Source organism: Staurois parvus, unplaced genomic scaffold (genome assembly GCF_062004578.1).
Source record: "Staurois parvus isolate SC_StPar_1 unplaced genomic scaffold, SC_StPar_1.0 ptg001161l, whole genome shotgun sequence".
In the NCBI taxonomy this organism is placed as follows: domain Eukaryota; kingdom Metazoa; phylum Chordata; class Amphibia; order Anura; family Ranidae; genus Staurois; species Staurois parvus.
In genome coordinates this window covers 643,264-659,560 of record NW_028318957.1, presented here as the reverse complement: position 1 = coordinate 659,560, position 16,297 = coordinate 643,264, and the positions used below count along the sequence as shown (strand labels likewise).

The following is a 16,297-nucleotide window of genomic DNA, read 5'->3' as shown; positions in this document are numbered from 1 at the left end:
GCTTGTAGGATAGCTGGAGGGATCCTAGAAGGGTGTGATTGCTAAGCTGCTCCTCAACTCTAATCAGTGCACCAGATTGTATATAAGATTTGTATCTGCCAGTGTGTGGTCAGCCATCTGGATTGGAGTGGAGTCTCCCCCCCCCCCCCGGTGGTGGCCAAGAGGTAGTGCGGGCTGTGAAAGTATATCACGGCTGGTCTTATATACAGTTTTATATATTCAAAGTTAAGTGCCCCTTTATTCCCTCTTACCCCAAGTCACGGCCACACGTGCCTGCCTCGGTTAGCTAGTCGCTGTGGGTGTGGCGTGTGGGTGACCTGTGACACACGGCTTTTATTATTTGTCGATAAATTCTTTTTTCATCCATTTACCAACATTCACATGATCTCTATTACCAGCGCAGATCATCAGAAAGGCAACGATTGTGTCCCGTGTCTCGTACTCGACAGTCTGATTGCTGCTATCCCAAATGGAGAGATCCAACCAGCAGGAATTACAAGGTAAGCATCAATAAGTTGTTCTATTTTATTTATATCATCTTTACATTAACCACTTCTCGTCCGGCCCATGTACATAAACGGCCAGGCGGGAGCAGTGCGGGAGCGGGTGGCCATTTATAAACGGCCTCCGCATTCACTGCCTGCCGGGAGCGCGTGGCATCGCGGTCTGGTGCCCGCTGTACGGGACCTCTGTGTGATATCCCAATCATGTGATCACTGATTGGCCAACCAGTGATCACATGAATAGTAGTAAGCAAGATGTCACTTCCTGACTTCATTGCTTACTACTAGTGAAATCTGTGAATGATCACAGAGGTCACATGGTACAGGGCTATTCACAACACCCTTGTATCATGTGACAAGCTGTGACCAATCACAGCTCACACAGTATTTCTCAATGGCTGCAGGAATGCAGCCAGAGAGGAGAAATGATTGCTTTTACAGTCTTTATGGGTGTAAAAGCAATCCGTGTAAAAAAAGAAAAAAAAAATCTTCATCACCCCCTACAAGTAGTACAGTTTCACTATGGTGATATTTTACTGCTAGGGTGACAGCATGTTAAAAAAAAAACATAAATAATATAACAAAATAAAATAACTAAAAAGATAGATGAATACATTTTTGGCCAAGATTTATGAAGAAATATTATTTGCAAAATGTTATAAGAAAAACACTTTTTTTTTCAAAATGTTTGGACTCTTATAGAGCATAAAAATAAAAATCCCAGTGGTGAATAAATACCACCAAAATAAAGTTTTATCTGTCGCAAAAAAATGTCATATGGGTACAGTGTTGCATGACTGCGCAATTGTCATTCAAAGTGTGACAGCGCTGACAGCTGAAAATTGGCCTGGACAGGAAGGGGATGAAAGTGTCCGGACTGGAAGTGGTTCAAAAGCAACTAAATAACCTAGTAAATAATTGACTAGAAAATTAATATTCAAATAAACTTGAATATTGAAGCTGAAGTTTAGTATTTTTTTTTGGGGGGGGAGGGGTACAGCACCAAACAGATCAGTTATATGTAATGATGTGTACGCTATTACCTGCAGGCTGCTGCGTCTTGTAAAAGAAATGTAGCGTCTACCTCATATCCACCAGATATCGCCCAAATCTTATCAATCTGGATTATTAACCACTTAGCGACCACCCACCCGGAATGTAATGAGGACAGGCGGGCGCTGTAGGCGAAGCGATGTACCCGTACACCCCTGCTCACGTCTGGGTTTTGATCGGCGCCCTCTGTGATTGTACACAGCAGGAGCCTGTCAGCATTAATTCACAGCCAGGACCTGGTGATCGGTGTGCGATCGGTCGCAATCCAGTGCTCTGTGCTGGTCAACAACACAGAGCTCTGTACAGGGGCAGCGATCTGTCAGTTTATTATCTCTGCAAAGCAAGGGTGAGAAACTGAGAGATCGCTAAGTAAAAGCAGCACACTTTACACACATTACCCATAGTTAGGCACACATTTACCCCTTGAGTACCCCGAGATGTTAACCCCTTCCCAGCCGGTGTATAGTGCAGTGGCAGTTTGTAGTATTATCAGGGCTCAAAATTTCAAGTCCTGAACTACTAGCCAGACTTTAGAGTTACTTGCCACTAGGTGCCCCACCCAACCCCTATCCTGGCCCTCCCTTAATTCCGCCCTAAACACGCAATTATCTCATAAAATGTAACTTAAATGTTTTATACAGAATGAAGGAAGGAAGGAAGGAAGGAAATGGCAAGAAGGAAGGAAGGGAGAAAGGAAGGGAAGGAAGGAAAGGGTGGGAGGGGTGAAAAGGAAGGTAGAGGTGAAAGGGTGGGAGGGAAGGAAGGTTGAGGTGGGAGGGGTGCAAGGAGGAGAGGGAGGGGTGCAAAGGAAAAGAGGAGTAGAAGGGAGGGAGGGGTGAAAGGAAGGGAGGAGTGGAAGGGCAGGAGGGGTGGAAGGAAGGGAGGGGAGGGAGGTGTGAAAGGAAGGAAGTGAGAGAGATGTGGGAGGGAAGAAAGGAAGGGAAGGGGGGAAGGGAAGGAAGGGTGGGAGGGGGGGAGATGTGAAGGAATGGAGGGAGGGTGGAAGGAAGAGAGGGGTGGGTGGAAGGAAGACAAGGAGGGGTGGAAAGAAAGAAGGAAGGGGTGGGTGGAAGGAAGGGAGGGGTGAGTGGGTTATTAGGAGGGAAGGAAGGGGTGGGTTGAAGGAAAGAAGGGAGGGGTGAGTGGGTTATTAAGAGGGAAGGAAGGGGTGGGTTGAAGGAAAGAAGGGAGGGGTGGGTGGAATGAAGGAAGGAAGGGAGGAGTGGGTGGAAGGAAAGAAGGGAGGGGTGAGTGGGTTATTAGGAGGGAAGGAAGGGGTGGGTTGAAGGAAAGAAGGGAGGGGTGGGTGGAATGAAGGAAGGAAGGGAGGAGTGGGTGGAAGGAAGGGATGTCAGACTCAAATGACTCAGTCAGAAGCATCAGACCTGTTGGCTGCTCTGTTTTCCATTTCCCACCCACACATCCTCAGAAACTGCAGGGACTGGACTGTGGGCGGGTACAAGTGGAGGCAGAGCAGATCCAGCCTCCCTCCCTTCTTCTCCTATTGATGTGGATAATGGGGTGAGGGACTGGGCAATGAGGAACACACAGCTGGGGGGGGGGGCAGAAAGAAATGTAACGATCATCGGTGCAGCTGTGGGGGCAGTGACAAGCAGCGATTTCCTGTATGACCTTTAACCACTTGCCTACCAGGCACTTATACCCCCTTATTTACCAGGCCAATTTTCAGCTTTCAGCGCTGCCGCACTTTGATTGACAATTGCGCGGTCATGCAACATTGTACCCATATGAAATTTTGATCATTTTTTTCTCACAAATAGAGCTTTCTTTTGGTGGTATTTAATCGCCGCTGGGCGCTTTACTTTTTGCGCTATAAATAAAAAAAGTGCAAAAAATTGGAAAAAAAAAAAAAAGTTTCTTTGTTTCTATTATAAAATTTTTCAAACAGGTATTTTTTCTCCTTCACTGATGTGCGTTGATGAGGCAGCACTGATGGGCACTGATAGGCGGCACTGATGGGCACTGATAGGCAGCACTAAAGGGCACTGATAGGCAGTACTAATGAGGTGGCACGGATAGGCGGCACTAATGAGGTGTCACGGATAGGCGGCACTAATATGCAGCACTGATAGGCGGCACTGATAGGTGACACTGATGATGGGTACTGATAGACGGCACTGACTGGCATCACTGCTGGGCACTGACTGGCGGCACTGACTGGCACAACCCCTGGGCACTGAGTGGTGGCACTGACTGGCAGCACTGCTGGGCTGCACTGGTGGGTGGCACTGGTGGGCAGCACTGGTGGGTGGCACTGGTGGGCACAGGTGGGTGGGCACAGGTGGGTGGCACTTCTGGGCACAGGTAGGTGGCACTTCTGGGCACAGGTGTGTGACACTGCAGAGTGGCACAGGTGGGTGCACTGCTGGGCACAGGTGGGTGATCTGCTAGGCACAGGTGGGCAGAGCTAGTGGGTGCACTGCTGGGCACAGGTGGGCGGAACTTGCGGGTGGCACTGCTGGGCACAGGTGGGCGGAACTTGCGGGTGGCACTGCTGGGCACCGATCATCAGGGCACTGATCATCAGTGCCCTGATGATCGGTGCCGATCCCCGCTGTGACAACTGCCGGTTCTCGGCAGTACTTTCCTCACGATCTGACAGCGTGAGGAAAGTGCAGCCGAGAACCGGCACTTGCATTTCCCTGTGATCAGCGTGTCATTGGACACCGCTGATCAGGTGGTAAAAGGCTGCTGTGATCGGCCTTTTACCACATCACGTGATCAGCTGTGTCCGTAGCTAGAAAGTAGGAGGTCTTGTGAGGAGCAAAGAGTACGGGTTGGGTGGTATTTGGGTATCAGGTCGGTGAGGTAGTTTGGGGCAACGTTGTTAATGGCTTTGTATGTCTGTGTTAGTAGTTTGAATTTAAGGCGTTGGGCAATCGGGAGCCAGTGGAGGGAATGACAGAGGGGGGTGGCAGAAGCGGAGCGGTTGGTAAAGTGGATGAGTCTTGCCGCTGAATTCAGGATAGAATGAAGCGGGGATAGCCTGTGTTGGGGTAGGCCGGTGAGGAGGGAGTTGCAGTAGTCCAGACATTACATAATAAGGGGGTAAACGAGTTGTTTAGTAGTGTCTGGGGTTAGGAACGAACGTATTTTGGACATGTTGCGGAGGTGGAGCCTGCATGAGTTTGCCAACGATTGGACATGGGGTTGGAAAGACAGGTTTGAGTCTAGAGTGACACCTAGGACTTTGGCTTGTGGGGTGGGACTGATGGTGGCGTTGTTGGTCGAGATGGCTGGGGGGAAAATCAGGAGCTCGGTTTTGGAAAGGTTCAATTTGAGGAAATGGAGCGACTTCAAGTCTGATAAGTCGTTCAGTAGGCTAGTGGTTCGGGCGGAGACTGAAGGGGTGAGGTGAGGGGTGGAGAGGTAAATTTGCGTGTCATCGGCATAGAGGTGATAGTTGAAGCCGTGGGAGTGTATCAGTTTGCCAAGGGAGGAGGTGTAGATGGAGAAGGGGCCCGAGGACAGAGCCTTGGGGGACCCCAACAGAGAGGGGGAGAGAGGGGGAGGTGGTAACATTATAGGTAACGCTGAAGGAGCGTTGGGAGGAATAGAGCCCCAAGGGTCGGATAAAGGCTAGCAAAGGGCCGCATCTGGCCCTTGGGCTGCAGTTTGGAGACCCCTGCTCTAAAGGAATCCTTTTTCCCTATGTGCATTATTTTACTGCTCTCTGCAGATTTAGTAAATCACCCCCATAGACTTTCTCAGTGATAGTTAAGATTCTGAGTTCAAGCCACAATCCTGTAATCACATTTTCTGTGTTTCTACAGAGGACTTCAGGAGATTTCTTCAGAAGCTGTCTGAGTATGACGATCCATCGCTGAGGAGGATTCACGAGTATTACAGAGATGATCTGATCTACATCCTGGAGAACATGGGCACTAAGGATCTCCTGAAAGAGCTAATATCTCAGGAAGTCTTACCCTCCTTACAAAATTCTGAGCTCATAGCGGTACATTTTTTTGCTTGGAAATATACCGTTTTTTTATTGTAGGCCTGTACTGTCTGCAGTCTCTGGTCATCCCTTGTACTGTGTCCGCAGTCTCTGGTCATCTCCTGTACTGTGTCCGCAGTCTCTGGTCATCTCCTGTACTATGTCCGCAGTCTCTGGTCATCCCCTGTACTGTGTCCGCAGTCTCTGGTCATCCCCTGTACTGTGTCCGCAGTCTCTGGTCATCCCCTGTACTGTGTCCGCAGTCTCTGGTCATCCCCTGTACTGTGTCCGCAGTCTCTGTACTATGTCTGCAGTCTCTGGTCATCTCCTGTACTATGTCCGCAGTCTCTGGTCATCCCCTGTACTGTGTCTGCAGTCTCTGGTCATCCCCTGTACTGTGTCTGCAATCCATTGGTTCAGATATTTTTTTTCTTGTTTTCCGCCTCTAAAACCTAGGTGCGTCTTATGGAGCGCAAAAAACGGTAACAATAATAAATTTAATTCAATAATATAATCAAACCAAAAACACTGAAATGTGAAATAGAGCGCCAAGTTCGCACATCGCTGAGCTGAGTCGCAAAATCGTTTTCAGTGTCTGATGAGGAATTTCCCCCACGAATCATTATCACTCAATTCTGCAAGTGGTTCTGATTTACTATCGCTCTTCTCTAGCCGGTCTAAAACCGCGTCTGACCTAAAGGGACGCTTTTTGGACGCCATGGACGTTTCTAAATTTCTAGGCAAAAAGAACAGTAAAAATGCAGTCAGTGCGCAGGACAAAGCACTCGGGACACAATGTATGTGAAATGGTTTGATAGAGGAATGTTATACTATGTGATATTCGTTTATAAGAAAATGACAGTTTTTTAAATTTGCTGCTGGTTCCGTTCCCTGTACGTCCCGACGCTCGCAGGGACCGGAACACGGAAGCCGGATGCCGGAATCGGCCGGAGGAGATGGCTGGGGACACTGCAGGGGGGACATCGCGGGAGCGCAGGACAAGGTAAGCGCTGCAGGATCCCGGAGCAACGCCGCATGGTATTCCCGAGTGTAGCTCGGGGTTACTGCTTTTGGTACTGAAACTTTACCCCGAGCTACACTCTGGAATACCGCCAGGGGGGTTAAGCACAGATGTAAGATAAAAATATTTTGAAATTAAATGCAATATTTGTCTACATCAGTGAATAAGATATTGTGATTGTAATTGTTGATATAGTTATGTGCAAATCTTGACTTTTGTGAAAGTCAAGGTTGACCCAACCCCCTGCCTCCTGAGCTTACTAGGTTAACCACTTCTAGACTAGACTGTTTCACACACGTCCTGCCCAGGCTAATTCCTGCACCTTCACACCTCAGAGAAGCACCAGTTCCTGCACCTTCCCACCTCAGGTCACCCCAATTTCTGAAACTTTCCACCTCAGGTCACCCCAATTCCTGAAACTTCACACCTCAGGTCACCCCAATTCCTGCACCTTCACACCTCAGAGAAGCACCAGTTCCTGCACCTTCCCACCTCAGGTCACCCCAATTCCTGAAACTTTCCACCTCAGGTCACCCCAATTCCTGAAATTTCACACCTCAGGTCACCCCAATTCCTGCACCTTCACACCTCAGAGAAGCACCAGTTCCTGCACCTTCCCACCTCAGGTCACCCTAATTCCTTCACCTTCACACCTCACATCACTCCAGTTCCTGCACCTTCACACCTCAGAGAAGCATCAATTCCTGTACCTTCCCACCTCAGGTCACCCCAATTCCTGTACCTTCCCACCTCAGGTCACCCCAATTCCTGCAACTTCACACCTCACGTCAACCCAGTTCCTGCACCTTCACACCTCATAGAAGCACCAATTCTTGCACCTTCACACCTAAGATCACCCAAATTCCTGCACCTTCCCTCCTCAGGTCACCCCAATTCCTGCACCTTCCCACCTCAGGTTACCCCAATTCCTGCACCTTCCCACCTCAGGTCACCCCAATTCCTGCAACTTCACACCTCAGGTCACCCAAATTCCTGCACTTTCACACCTCACGTCAACCCTGTTCTTGCACCTTCACACCTCATAGATGTACCAATTCTTGCACCTTCACACCTCAGATCACCCCAATTCCTGCACCTTCACAGCTATGGTCACCCCACAAATCCCCCTACATTCTCTTTGCCATCACAAATCCTCCCCCCTAAATTCCATCCTCCTATCCCCAATCCCCCTAAATTATCCTTATCACAAATCCCCCCCCCCCCCAATTCTACCCTCCCATTCCAAATCCCTCTAAATTATCCTTTCAGTTACAAATCCCCCCCTCCCATCCCAAATCCCCCCAAATTCTCCTTCCCATCACAAATCCTCCTCCCCCACCTCTCCCACCTCCTCTTCCCCCACCACAAATTCTCTCTTCTCCTTAATCCCCCTTTGGATTTGGAACTGAGTGTTGGCCCTACTTAAAGGACAAGGCTCTCTATGGCCTTAATGAAAAGTAAGTTATGTTTGTCTGGTATGCAACTATTTTGAAAGATGGAGGAACACAGCATTTGTGGTGAATATTAATGTGTGCCCAACACGGTTATCACCGGTGATATGTACAACTATGAAGGAAGACACACCATCTGGGACTTTTATTGAATAATTCTCATGGACATTTGAGATGGACTCACATTAATATTATATATACATCGGAGTAAATATTGAATAGTGGTTGCATTAAACTTAATTTGTAATATGAAAAGATTGTTTCTTCCCAATCCTAATGGCCAGTGAAGCTGCCCTTTATTGTTTTGGAGCGGAATACGGTGTGGCAGGCTGCTACAGCATGGCTCCCAAATTTTTTTAAATCAAAACAAGGGATACCTATTAGCAAAGTTATGTAGGCATAGGACACACCCCCTGCCACACCCCCCTTAAAGGAGAATTTAACAAAAAAAAAAGATTAGTTAAACTCACAAGTGTTTTTTTCCCAAGTCATCTTCTAGGACAGCTCCACATAAGAGATGGGCTCCTCCCAGGAAACACCCGCTCCACCTTATTGTCCTACAAGTAGCCTCTCTCCCAGGGGGACCCTCAGTATTAGTGTTTCCTCTGGCCAGGACAAAGCTACGCCCGGTTTTTTTTTTTTCCCTTGCTGTCTGGCGAGGTACAGAGGCCCCCTGGCTGAGGCCCCCCCTTCCTCCTCTTCTTAGCAAGGCAGGGGCCTTGTGGGGTGGCTTCAGCAGGGTTTTTCATTCTGAAGCACCCCTTTCGGACGGGGGAGACAGACCCCTGGATGGTCCAAACGGGGCTCTCTAGGGGGTAGAGCCGGCTCCACTGACCTATTTGGCAGTGCCTTCCCTTGTGGGACAGAGGTAAGCTTACCTTCCTCCTGGATCTCGGCAGCATGGAAGCAGGAAGTGCGGGACGCCGCAGCTGCGTCATTTCCGTGACATCACTTTCGACGCCGGAGGAACAGGAAGCGGACCACTGCCATTTTGGTCATGGGTGGCGGATCGCAAAATTTGCCACGCCGTGGCCGCTTCACCCATCGGCGGCTTTGAGAGGAAGGTCGGTGTTCTGGGACCCTAGGGAGGGGGCAGAGCCCCGTCAACCCTGCAAAAACAGCCACACCGAGGGCGGGCTGCAGCAAGAATGGAAGCAGATCTGTCAGAGCTGGGGTAGGCCTGCAGCAAGGTAAGAGCCTTTTGGCTGCCTCTCGCCCCTCTCCCTCTCCTGCAAACCCTTCGCGCCCCCTCCCCCCGCTGGCCCTTTTCGGCTTTGGGAGGGGTCCCGGGGGTTGAGGTGGGCCGGGGGGGTATCGGGGGTTCTCCTCTCCTCCCTCTCATCCTCTTCTATCTACAGCACCCTAGGGCTTTCTGGGTGCTAGTGGGTGCACGTAGGTCAGTCCCCCGGGGGCCCCTCGGCTTACAGAATACCTTGTGTCTCCCTGTCCCTAGATGGGCCCACAAGAGGAGGATAGAGGGGGAAGAGAAACTCCTTGTGAGTCAAAGAAAAAATGTGCTACCTGCAGGAAGAAGCTAGCTAGCTAGCGCTTGGCGGAAGCAACTGTGCCAAAAATGTATTGATAAGCTAATTAAGAAGGAGTCGGGATCCCTCTTTAAAGATTTTCTGCAAAACATGATGCAGGAGATGTCTAAAACCTTTCAAAGTTTTAGGGAGCAGAGGCAGGAACCAGCCCCGGATGAGCCTCAACCTGGCTCTTCAGGCATTTCCCCGTGGGGGAAAAGGAGGAAGCAAAGGAAGTCCAAAAGAAGAACCTTCCAGCACTTTGGACTCAGAGGAAGGCGAGGCAGAGGATCAGGATCACAGATCGCAAGGGTTCCTTTTTCCAGTAGATGATACGGAAGGCCTCTTGAAGGTGATCTATGATACTCTGGATCTAGAAGAGGAACAACTGGATCTCTCTCTGCACGACCAGCTATACGCGGGGTTACAAAAAAGAAGCGGCCGCACATTCCCCGTTCATTCCACCCTATGGTCTACCATAAAGAGGGAATGGGAGGAGCCGGAAAAGAAGGCTTTCTTTCCTAAAAACCTTAAAAGGCAATTTCCGTTTAAAGAAGAAGATGCGTCCGTGTGGGAATCCTGCCCTAAGCCAGATGCCTCCCTTTCAATGATTTCGAAATCGACGGACTTATCCTTTGAGGACGGCAGTTCCCTTAAGGATCCAATGGACTGCAAAGCAGACACATACCTTAAGAGAGCATGGGAAGCATCTGCAGTGAACTTTAAACTGGCAGTAGCAACAACCTGCGTTTCCAGAACCTTAGATGTATGGCTAGGACAGCTCCGCTCTCACTTTGAACAAGGTACATCGGCAGAGGAGATCCTGAAATCACTATCAGTTTTGGAAAAAGCAGTGGCTTTTATCGTGGACGCGTCGACAGAGACCATCAGATATACAGCAAGATCGACTGCGCTCATAAATTCAGCCCGAAGAGCCATCTGGTTAAAGTCTTGGCAGGGGGACGCTGCTTCCAAATCTAGTCTCTGCGGCCTGCCCTTCAAGGGAAAACTCCTCTTTGGACCAGAACTAACCTCGGTCCTAGAAAGGTCGGCCGACAAAAGGAAAGGATTTCCAGTCCCCAGCAAGCAAACGGGCCGGAAATATTTTCACCCCAACAAGCAGTAAGCAACAAGGGAGGCTAGATTTCAGGGGCAGAGGAGCAGCTGGGTCTCTAAAAGGGGCAGGAATGAGTCAAGGGGGAAGGGATGCTTCCTCTTCAACCCCAACCAGGTTAAATCCAAGGCCCAAGTGACTGGCGAAGCCAAGTGGGAGGAAGACTGGGACACTTCCACACACAATGGCTGAAGATTACCCAGAACGCATTCATCCTAGACACAATTCGCAACAGTTACAGGATAGAGTTTTCAAGACTCCCCTCTCGAAGATTTTCGCGACCCTCTTGCCAAGGGACAGGGAAAAGGCAGACACACTGGTGAACCTCCTGGAAGGGATGCTCCAGCAGAACGTGGTTTGTCAGCTGGAGGAGGAAGAGAGGGGAAGTGGATTCTACTCCCATTTCTTTCTAAGAAGGAAGGCGTCCAGAAGTTATAGAATGATACTCAACCTGAAGAAGGTGAACGAATTCGTAGAACCCAAAAAGTTCCGCATGGAAACAATACACACGACAAAAGAACTCCTGCCGCCGGTCGTATTTATGGGTTCACTAGACCTGAAGGACGCATATCTTCACATCCCGATAAGGGAAGAATTGAGGAAATTTCTGAGGTTCGTGCTGAAAGGCGCACGAAGAACAATCTTATTTCAATTCAATGCACTCCCCTTTGGTCTGTCGTCAGCTCCAAGAATATTCACAAAGATCCTAGCGGAACCTCTACAAGCCCTGAGGTTAGAAGGGGTAAACATCATCCCCTATCTGGACAACTTGCTCTTATTTGCGGAAGAGGCCTGGAATCCCATGTGGAACACACAATATCCTTCCTAGAAAACCTAGGGTGGTTAATAAACATGGAGAAATCACAGCTAATCCCTTCTAGGAGGATCACATATTTGGGGTACAGTCTGGATTCCACAGATACTTGCTTATACCTGACCACAGAGAAAGCGCTCAAACTACAGCAAAATACAAAGACCTTCCGGGGGATGGCGACCTGCACAGTCAGAACCGCAATGAAGCTTGTCGGGCACATGACAACTTCCATACCGGGGGTACAATGGGCACAGCTACACTCCAGAGCGTTGCAGAACCACGTCCTCTCCCACTGGGATGGCAGCCAAGCATCCCTAGATTCCAGTATCTGCCTCACGCACAAAGTGAGAGAATCACTAAGATGGTGGGGGAATATCCACACATTGGAAGCAGGAAGGAAGTGGAAGCAAGTCAACCCAGTAAGAGTCACCACAGATGCAAGTATGTGGGGGTGGGGTGCTCATATGGAGGACTGGCTGGCCTAGGGAAAGTGGGACGCGAAGATCTTGGGGAGGTCGTCAAGCTTCAAAGAATTATTGGCACTCTTCAAAGCTATCACGTCTTTTCAGACTCGCCCAGGGGGAAGTGCTACACCCACACCCAGAAAAACTATCCCTGACAGCTTGGCTTCTGAGCGGAACAGGCTAGCTGGGAAAAGGTTATCAGGAAGAGGGGTTGCCACCATCTTAGACGGACGTAAAAATCGACAAACACCATATATGATACAATCTGGAAGAAATTTTCCTTCTGGAGAAGCAGGAACGAGTCGTCGGGGGCCCCCATCCTTACTGTACTTGAATTCCTCAGAGCTCTGAGGAAGAGGCAAGTCCTCGAAACGCGTCAGCTTTTGGATGTCTAAACTCCCTATTGCGGACTGTTACTCAGCGCGGTGTTGATCCAGCTGTTCTTTTATGATGTGCCTTGACTATATTGTCGTTTGTGAGTACAACACCTACTTTATTTTTTATTAAACATTTTTTATGGTAATGCACTAGGCCTGTGCGCCCTCTCTTTGTTCTTTCCCCATTCAGTATATTTGGATTCCCCCGGTCCATTTGAGGGCAGCAAGGTGTGCATGTTCCAGGACATTCTTAATGTGGTTGTAGCCTGCATCGAGTCCATCCCCAAGCGCAGGAGCATTTGTGTTTGCTGGTTCTTTGTCTGTATTTTAGACCTGCAGCATCAACTACCCTCTACCTCTCTCTGACCCTAGGTTCACACCTAAGTGTTCTCCGCAGCATTTTGCAGAAACGCAGTACAGTCCATTTAACATGATTTCCTATGGGACACGTTCACATCTCTGCCTTTTCACCCGGTACATTTTTTGGAAAGGGCCAGGGACTTTTTTGGACGCAAAAAGTTGCGTTTTTGGTTCTATTGACTGCAATGGAAAAGCTGCAGAAACACATGTAGTGCATTTTTGCTGCATTTTTGTGCCGTTTTTGATGTGTTTTACGTTTTAAATCTGCCTAGCAACAAGAAAAATGTAAAAAAAAAGCAACATGAAAAACGCAGCAAAAATGCAACGCAAAGTGCAATGCAGAAACGGATCAAACGCAACCTGCATAGGTGTGAACCAAGACTTGTTGAAACTATTAATATAATTCCATCCATGCCAAACCTTTGAAGGAAATCATGGTTTGCGTTGTAAAAATGTAGTGCATAAGAATAGTTTTTTAGTTCATTATAATAATTATAACAGTTAATTATAAGTTTCATTTTTATTTATCTTTTCATGAACTTTAAAAAGAATTGTGTAGAAAAAAATCTCGCTGTGTACTGCAGATATTATATGTAATCAGATACATGTGTTTTTCAGACCTGCCTGTTAGATAGCCGATCCGACTTTTCTTACACCTTGTTAAAAGATATTGAGCAGCGGGGAAGAGAAGCTGTGATCGGACTCTGGGAATGTCTCTGTGCAATACAGAAAGGTTGTCCTCATCCAAATTTATTGGCCGTCCTGAGAGAAATCAGCCAGAAAGGTAACTGGAATTTATATTTGCAATTGGGATAACCGTGCAGCCAGAGGGAAGAGTCGCATTGTACAGTAGGGATGTGGTCATCTAACACTCTAGAACAGGGGTGTCAAACTGACAGCCCTCCAGCTGTTACATAAATATAAGTCCCATCATGCCTCTCCCTGTGGGAAAATAGAAAAGAGGAGCGCCCGATGTCCAAAAGAAGGCACTTTTGATGGTAGATTGGGAGGTATTTATTGAGAGCAATGACAAGTACTTCAAGCCAACGCGTTTCGGGAGAAAAGACTCTCCCTTCTTCAGGGCTATTAAACAAATACAAAAAATATACGGAGAAACAAATACAGTATAGGAGAAATAAAAACAGAAGAAAATAAAACAGTATGTATAGTAAAAAAAAAACTATATACAGTTATGTTCAAAATAATAGCAGTCAGACATCACTAACCTGATCAATTACTTTTTTTGATAGAAATTATATTTCTACATGGCAAATAATTTCCTAGCAGGTGTAGTAGAGTAATAGAAATCCAACAGACCCAACAGTCATGACATGCATGCTGCTGATTCTGTGTCATTGAATCACTCATTGAGGGGCGTGTTCAAAATAATAGCAGTGTGGAGTTCTATTAGTGAGGTCATTCATTCTTTGAAAAACAGGTGGCAATTATTGCCCTTATTTAAGGAAGGAAGGCAGCAAATGTTGGACATGCTGGTTACAGTGCATTTCTCTCTGAAATTCTGAGGAAAATGGGTCGTTCCACACATTGTTCAGAAGAACAGCGTACCTTGATTAAAAAGTTGATTGGAGAGGGGAAAACATATAAAGAAGTGCAGAAAATGATCGGCTGCTCAGCTAAAATGATCGCAAATGCTTTAAAATGGCAACCAAAACCTGAAAGACGTGGAAGAAAGCAAAAAACTACCATTCGAATGGATAGAAGATTAGCCAAAATGGCGCGGACTCAGCCAACAATCAGCTCCAGGAAGATGAAAGAAGGTGTGACGTTCCCTGTGAGGACTCAGCCAACAATCAGCTCCAGGAAGATGAAAGAAGGTGTGACGTTCCCTGTGAGTACTGTTACAATTAGAAGACGCCTATGTGAAGCCAAGCTATCTGCAAGAAGTCCCCGCAAAGTCCCACTGTTGGGAAAAAGACGTGTGCTGAAGAGGTTACAATTTGCCAAAGAGCACATTGACTGGCCTAAAGAGAAATGGCGCAACATTTTGTGGACTGATGAAAGTAAGATTGTTCTTTTTGGGTCTAGTGGCCGGAGACAGTTTGTCAGACGACCCCCAAACACTGAATTCAAGCCACAGTACACTGTGAAGACCGTGAAGCATGGTGGTGCAAGCATCATGATATGGGGATGTTCCTCATACTACGGTGTTGGGCCTATTTATCACATACCAGGGATCATGGATCAGTTTGAATACATCAGAATACTTGAAGAGGTCATGCTGCCTTATGCTGAAGAGGAAATGCCCTTGAAATGGGTGTTCCAACAAGACAACGACCCCAAACACACCAGTAAACGTGCGACATCTTGGTTCCAGACCAACAAGATTGACGTTATGGAGTGGCCAGCCCAATCCCCGGATCTTAATCCAATAGAAAACTTGTGGGGTGACATCAAAAATGCAGTTTCTGAGGCAAAACCAAGAAATAGAGAAGAACTGTGGAATGTGGTCCAATCATCCTGGGCTGGAATACCTGATCACAGGGGCCAGAAGTTGGGTGACTCCATGCAACACAGATGTACAGCAGTTCTCAGAAACAGTGCGACTACAACCAAATATTCATGAAGTCATTCAAAGGAAAGCAAAATCTTCAAACATTTCTCAGTTTATATAGTGAATGTTTGAGTTTGTAAAGAAGAATACAAATACTGCTATTTTTTTGAACCGTCTAATATTCACTTTTCTTCAATTTTTTTTAGAGGAACAACACAAATTTTATCTATCTTTCTTCATGTTTTGATTTGGAATAGAATGTGTCGTGTTCCCAATGCATTTGTGTGGATGGAAATAAAAGCAATTAGAAGGATTTTGAGTTTTATTCACTTTTTGCAACACACTGCTATTATTTTGAACACAACTGTGTGTGTATATATATATATATATATATATATATATATATATATAATATATATATATATACACACATTATATTGCCAAAAGTATTGGCCCCGCCCTCCAAATCATGTGATTCAGGTGTTCTAATCCCCTCCATGGACACAGGTGTATACAATCAAGCCCCTAGGCATGCAGACTGCTTCTACAAACATTGGTGAAAGAATGGGTCGCTCTCAGGAGCTCAGTGACTCCAAGCGTGGTCCCGTGATAGGTGGTCACCTGGGCAATAAGTCCATCCGTGACATTTCCCGGCTACTAAATATTCCACGCTCAACTGTTAGTGGTATTATAACAAAGTGGAAGCAACTGGGAACAGCAACTCAGCCACCAAGTGGTAGGCCACGTCACATGACAGGGCGGGGTCAGCGCATGCTGAAGCTCACAGTGAGCAGAAGTCGCCAACTGTCTGCAGAGTCAATAGCTAAAGACCTCCAAACTTGGTGTGGCCTTCAGATGAGCCCAACAACAGTGTGTAGAAAGCTTCATGGAATGGGTTTCCATGGCCGAGAAGCTGCATCCAAGCCTTCCATCACCAAGTGCAATGAAAAGCGTTGGATGCCGTGGTGTAAAGCACGCCGCCACTGGACTCTAGAGCAGTGGAGACGTGTTCTCTGGAGTGACCAATCACGCTTCTCTGTCTGGCAATCCAATGGACATGTCTGGGTTTGGCGGTGGCAAGGAGAACTGTACACTTGGCACAATGCAGTCAGGCAAGTACAGTTTGGTGGAGGGGGGATTATGGTGT

General features: G+C 47.5%; 1 protein-coding gene across 1 annotated transcript in view; it reads left to right on the top strand.

The window, feature by feature from the left end:
- The window catches only part of LOC149439083 (NACHT, LRR and PYD domains-containing protein 12-like), a 98,353-nt gene that overhangs the window by 18,860 nt on the left and 63,196 nt on the right, over positions 1-16,297 (top strand). The window contains exons 2-4 of the mRNA XM_089659476.1: positions 399-500; positions 5,351-5,532; positions 13,257-13,422. Of these exons, the coding sequence (XP_089515602.1) occupies positions 470-500; positions 5,351-5,532; positions 13,257-13,422 (379 nt within the window). The 5' untranslated portion in view covers positions 399-469. The remainder of the gene's footprint in view (positions 1-398; positions 501-5,350; positions 5,533-13,256; positions 13,423-16,297) is intronic.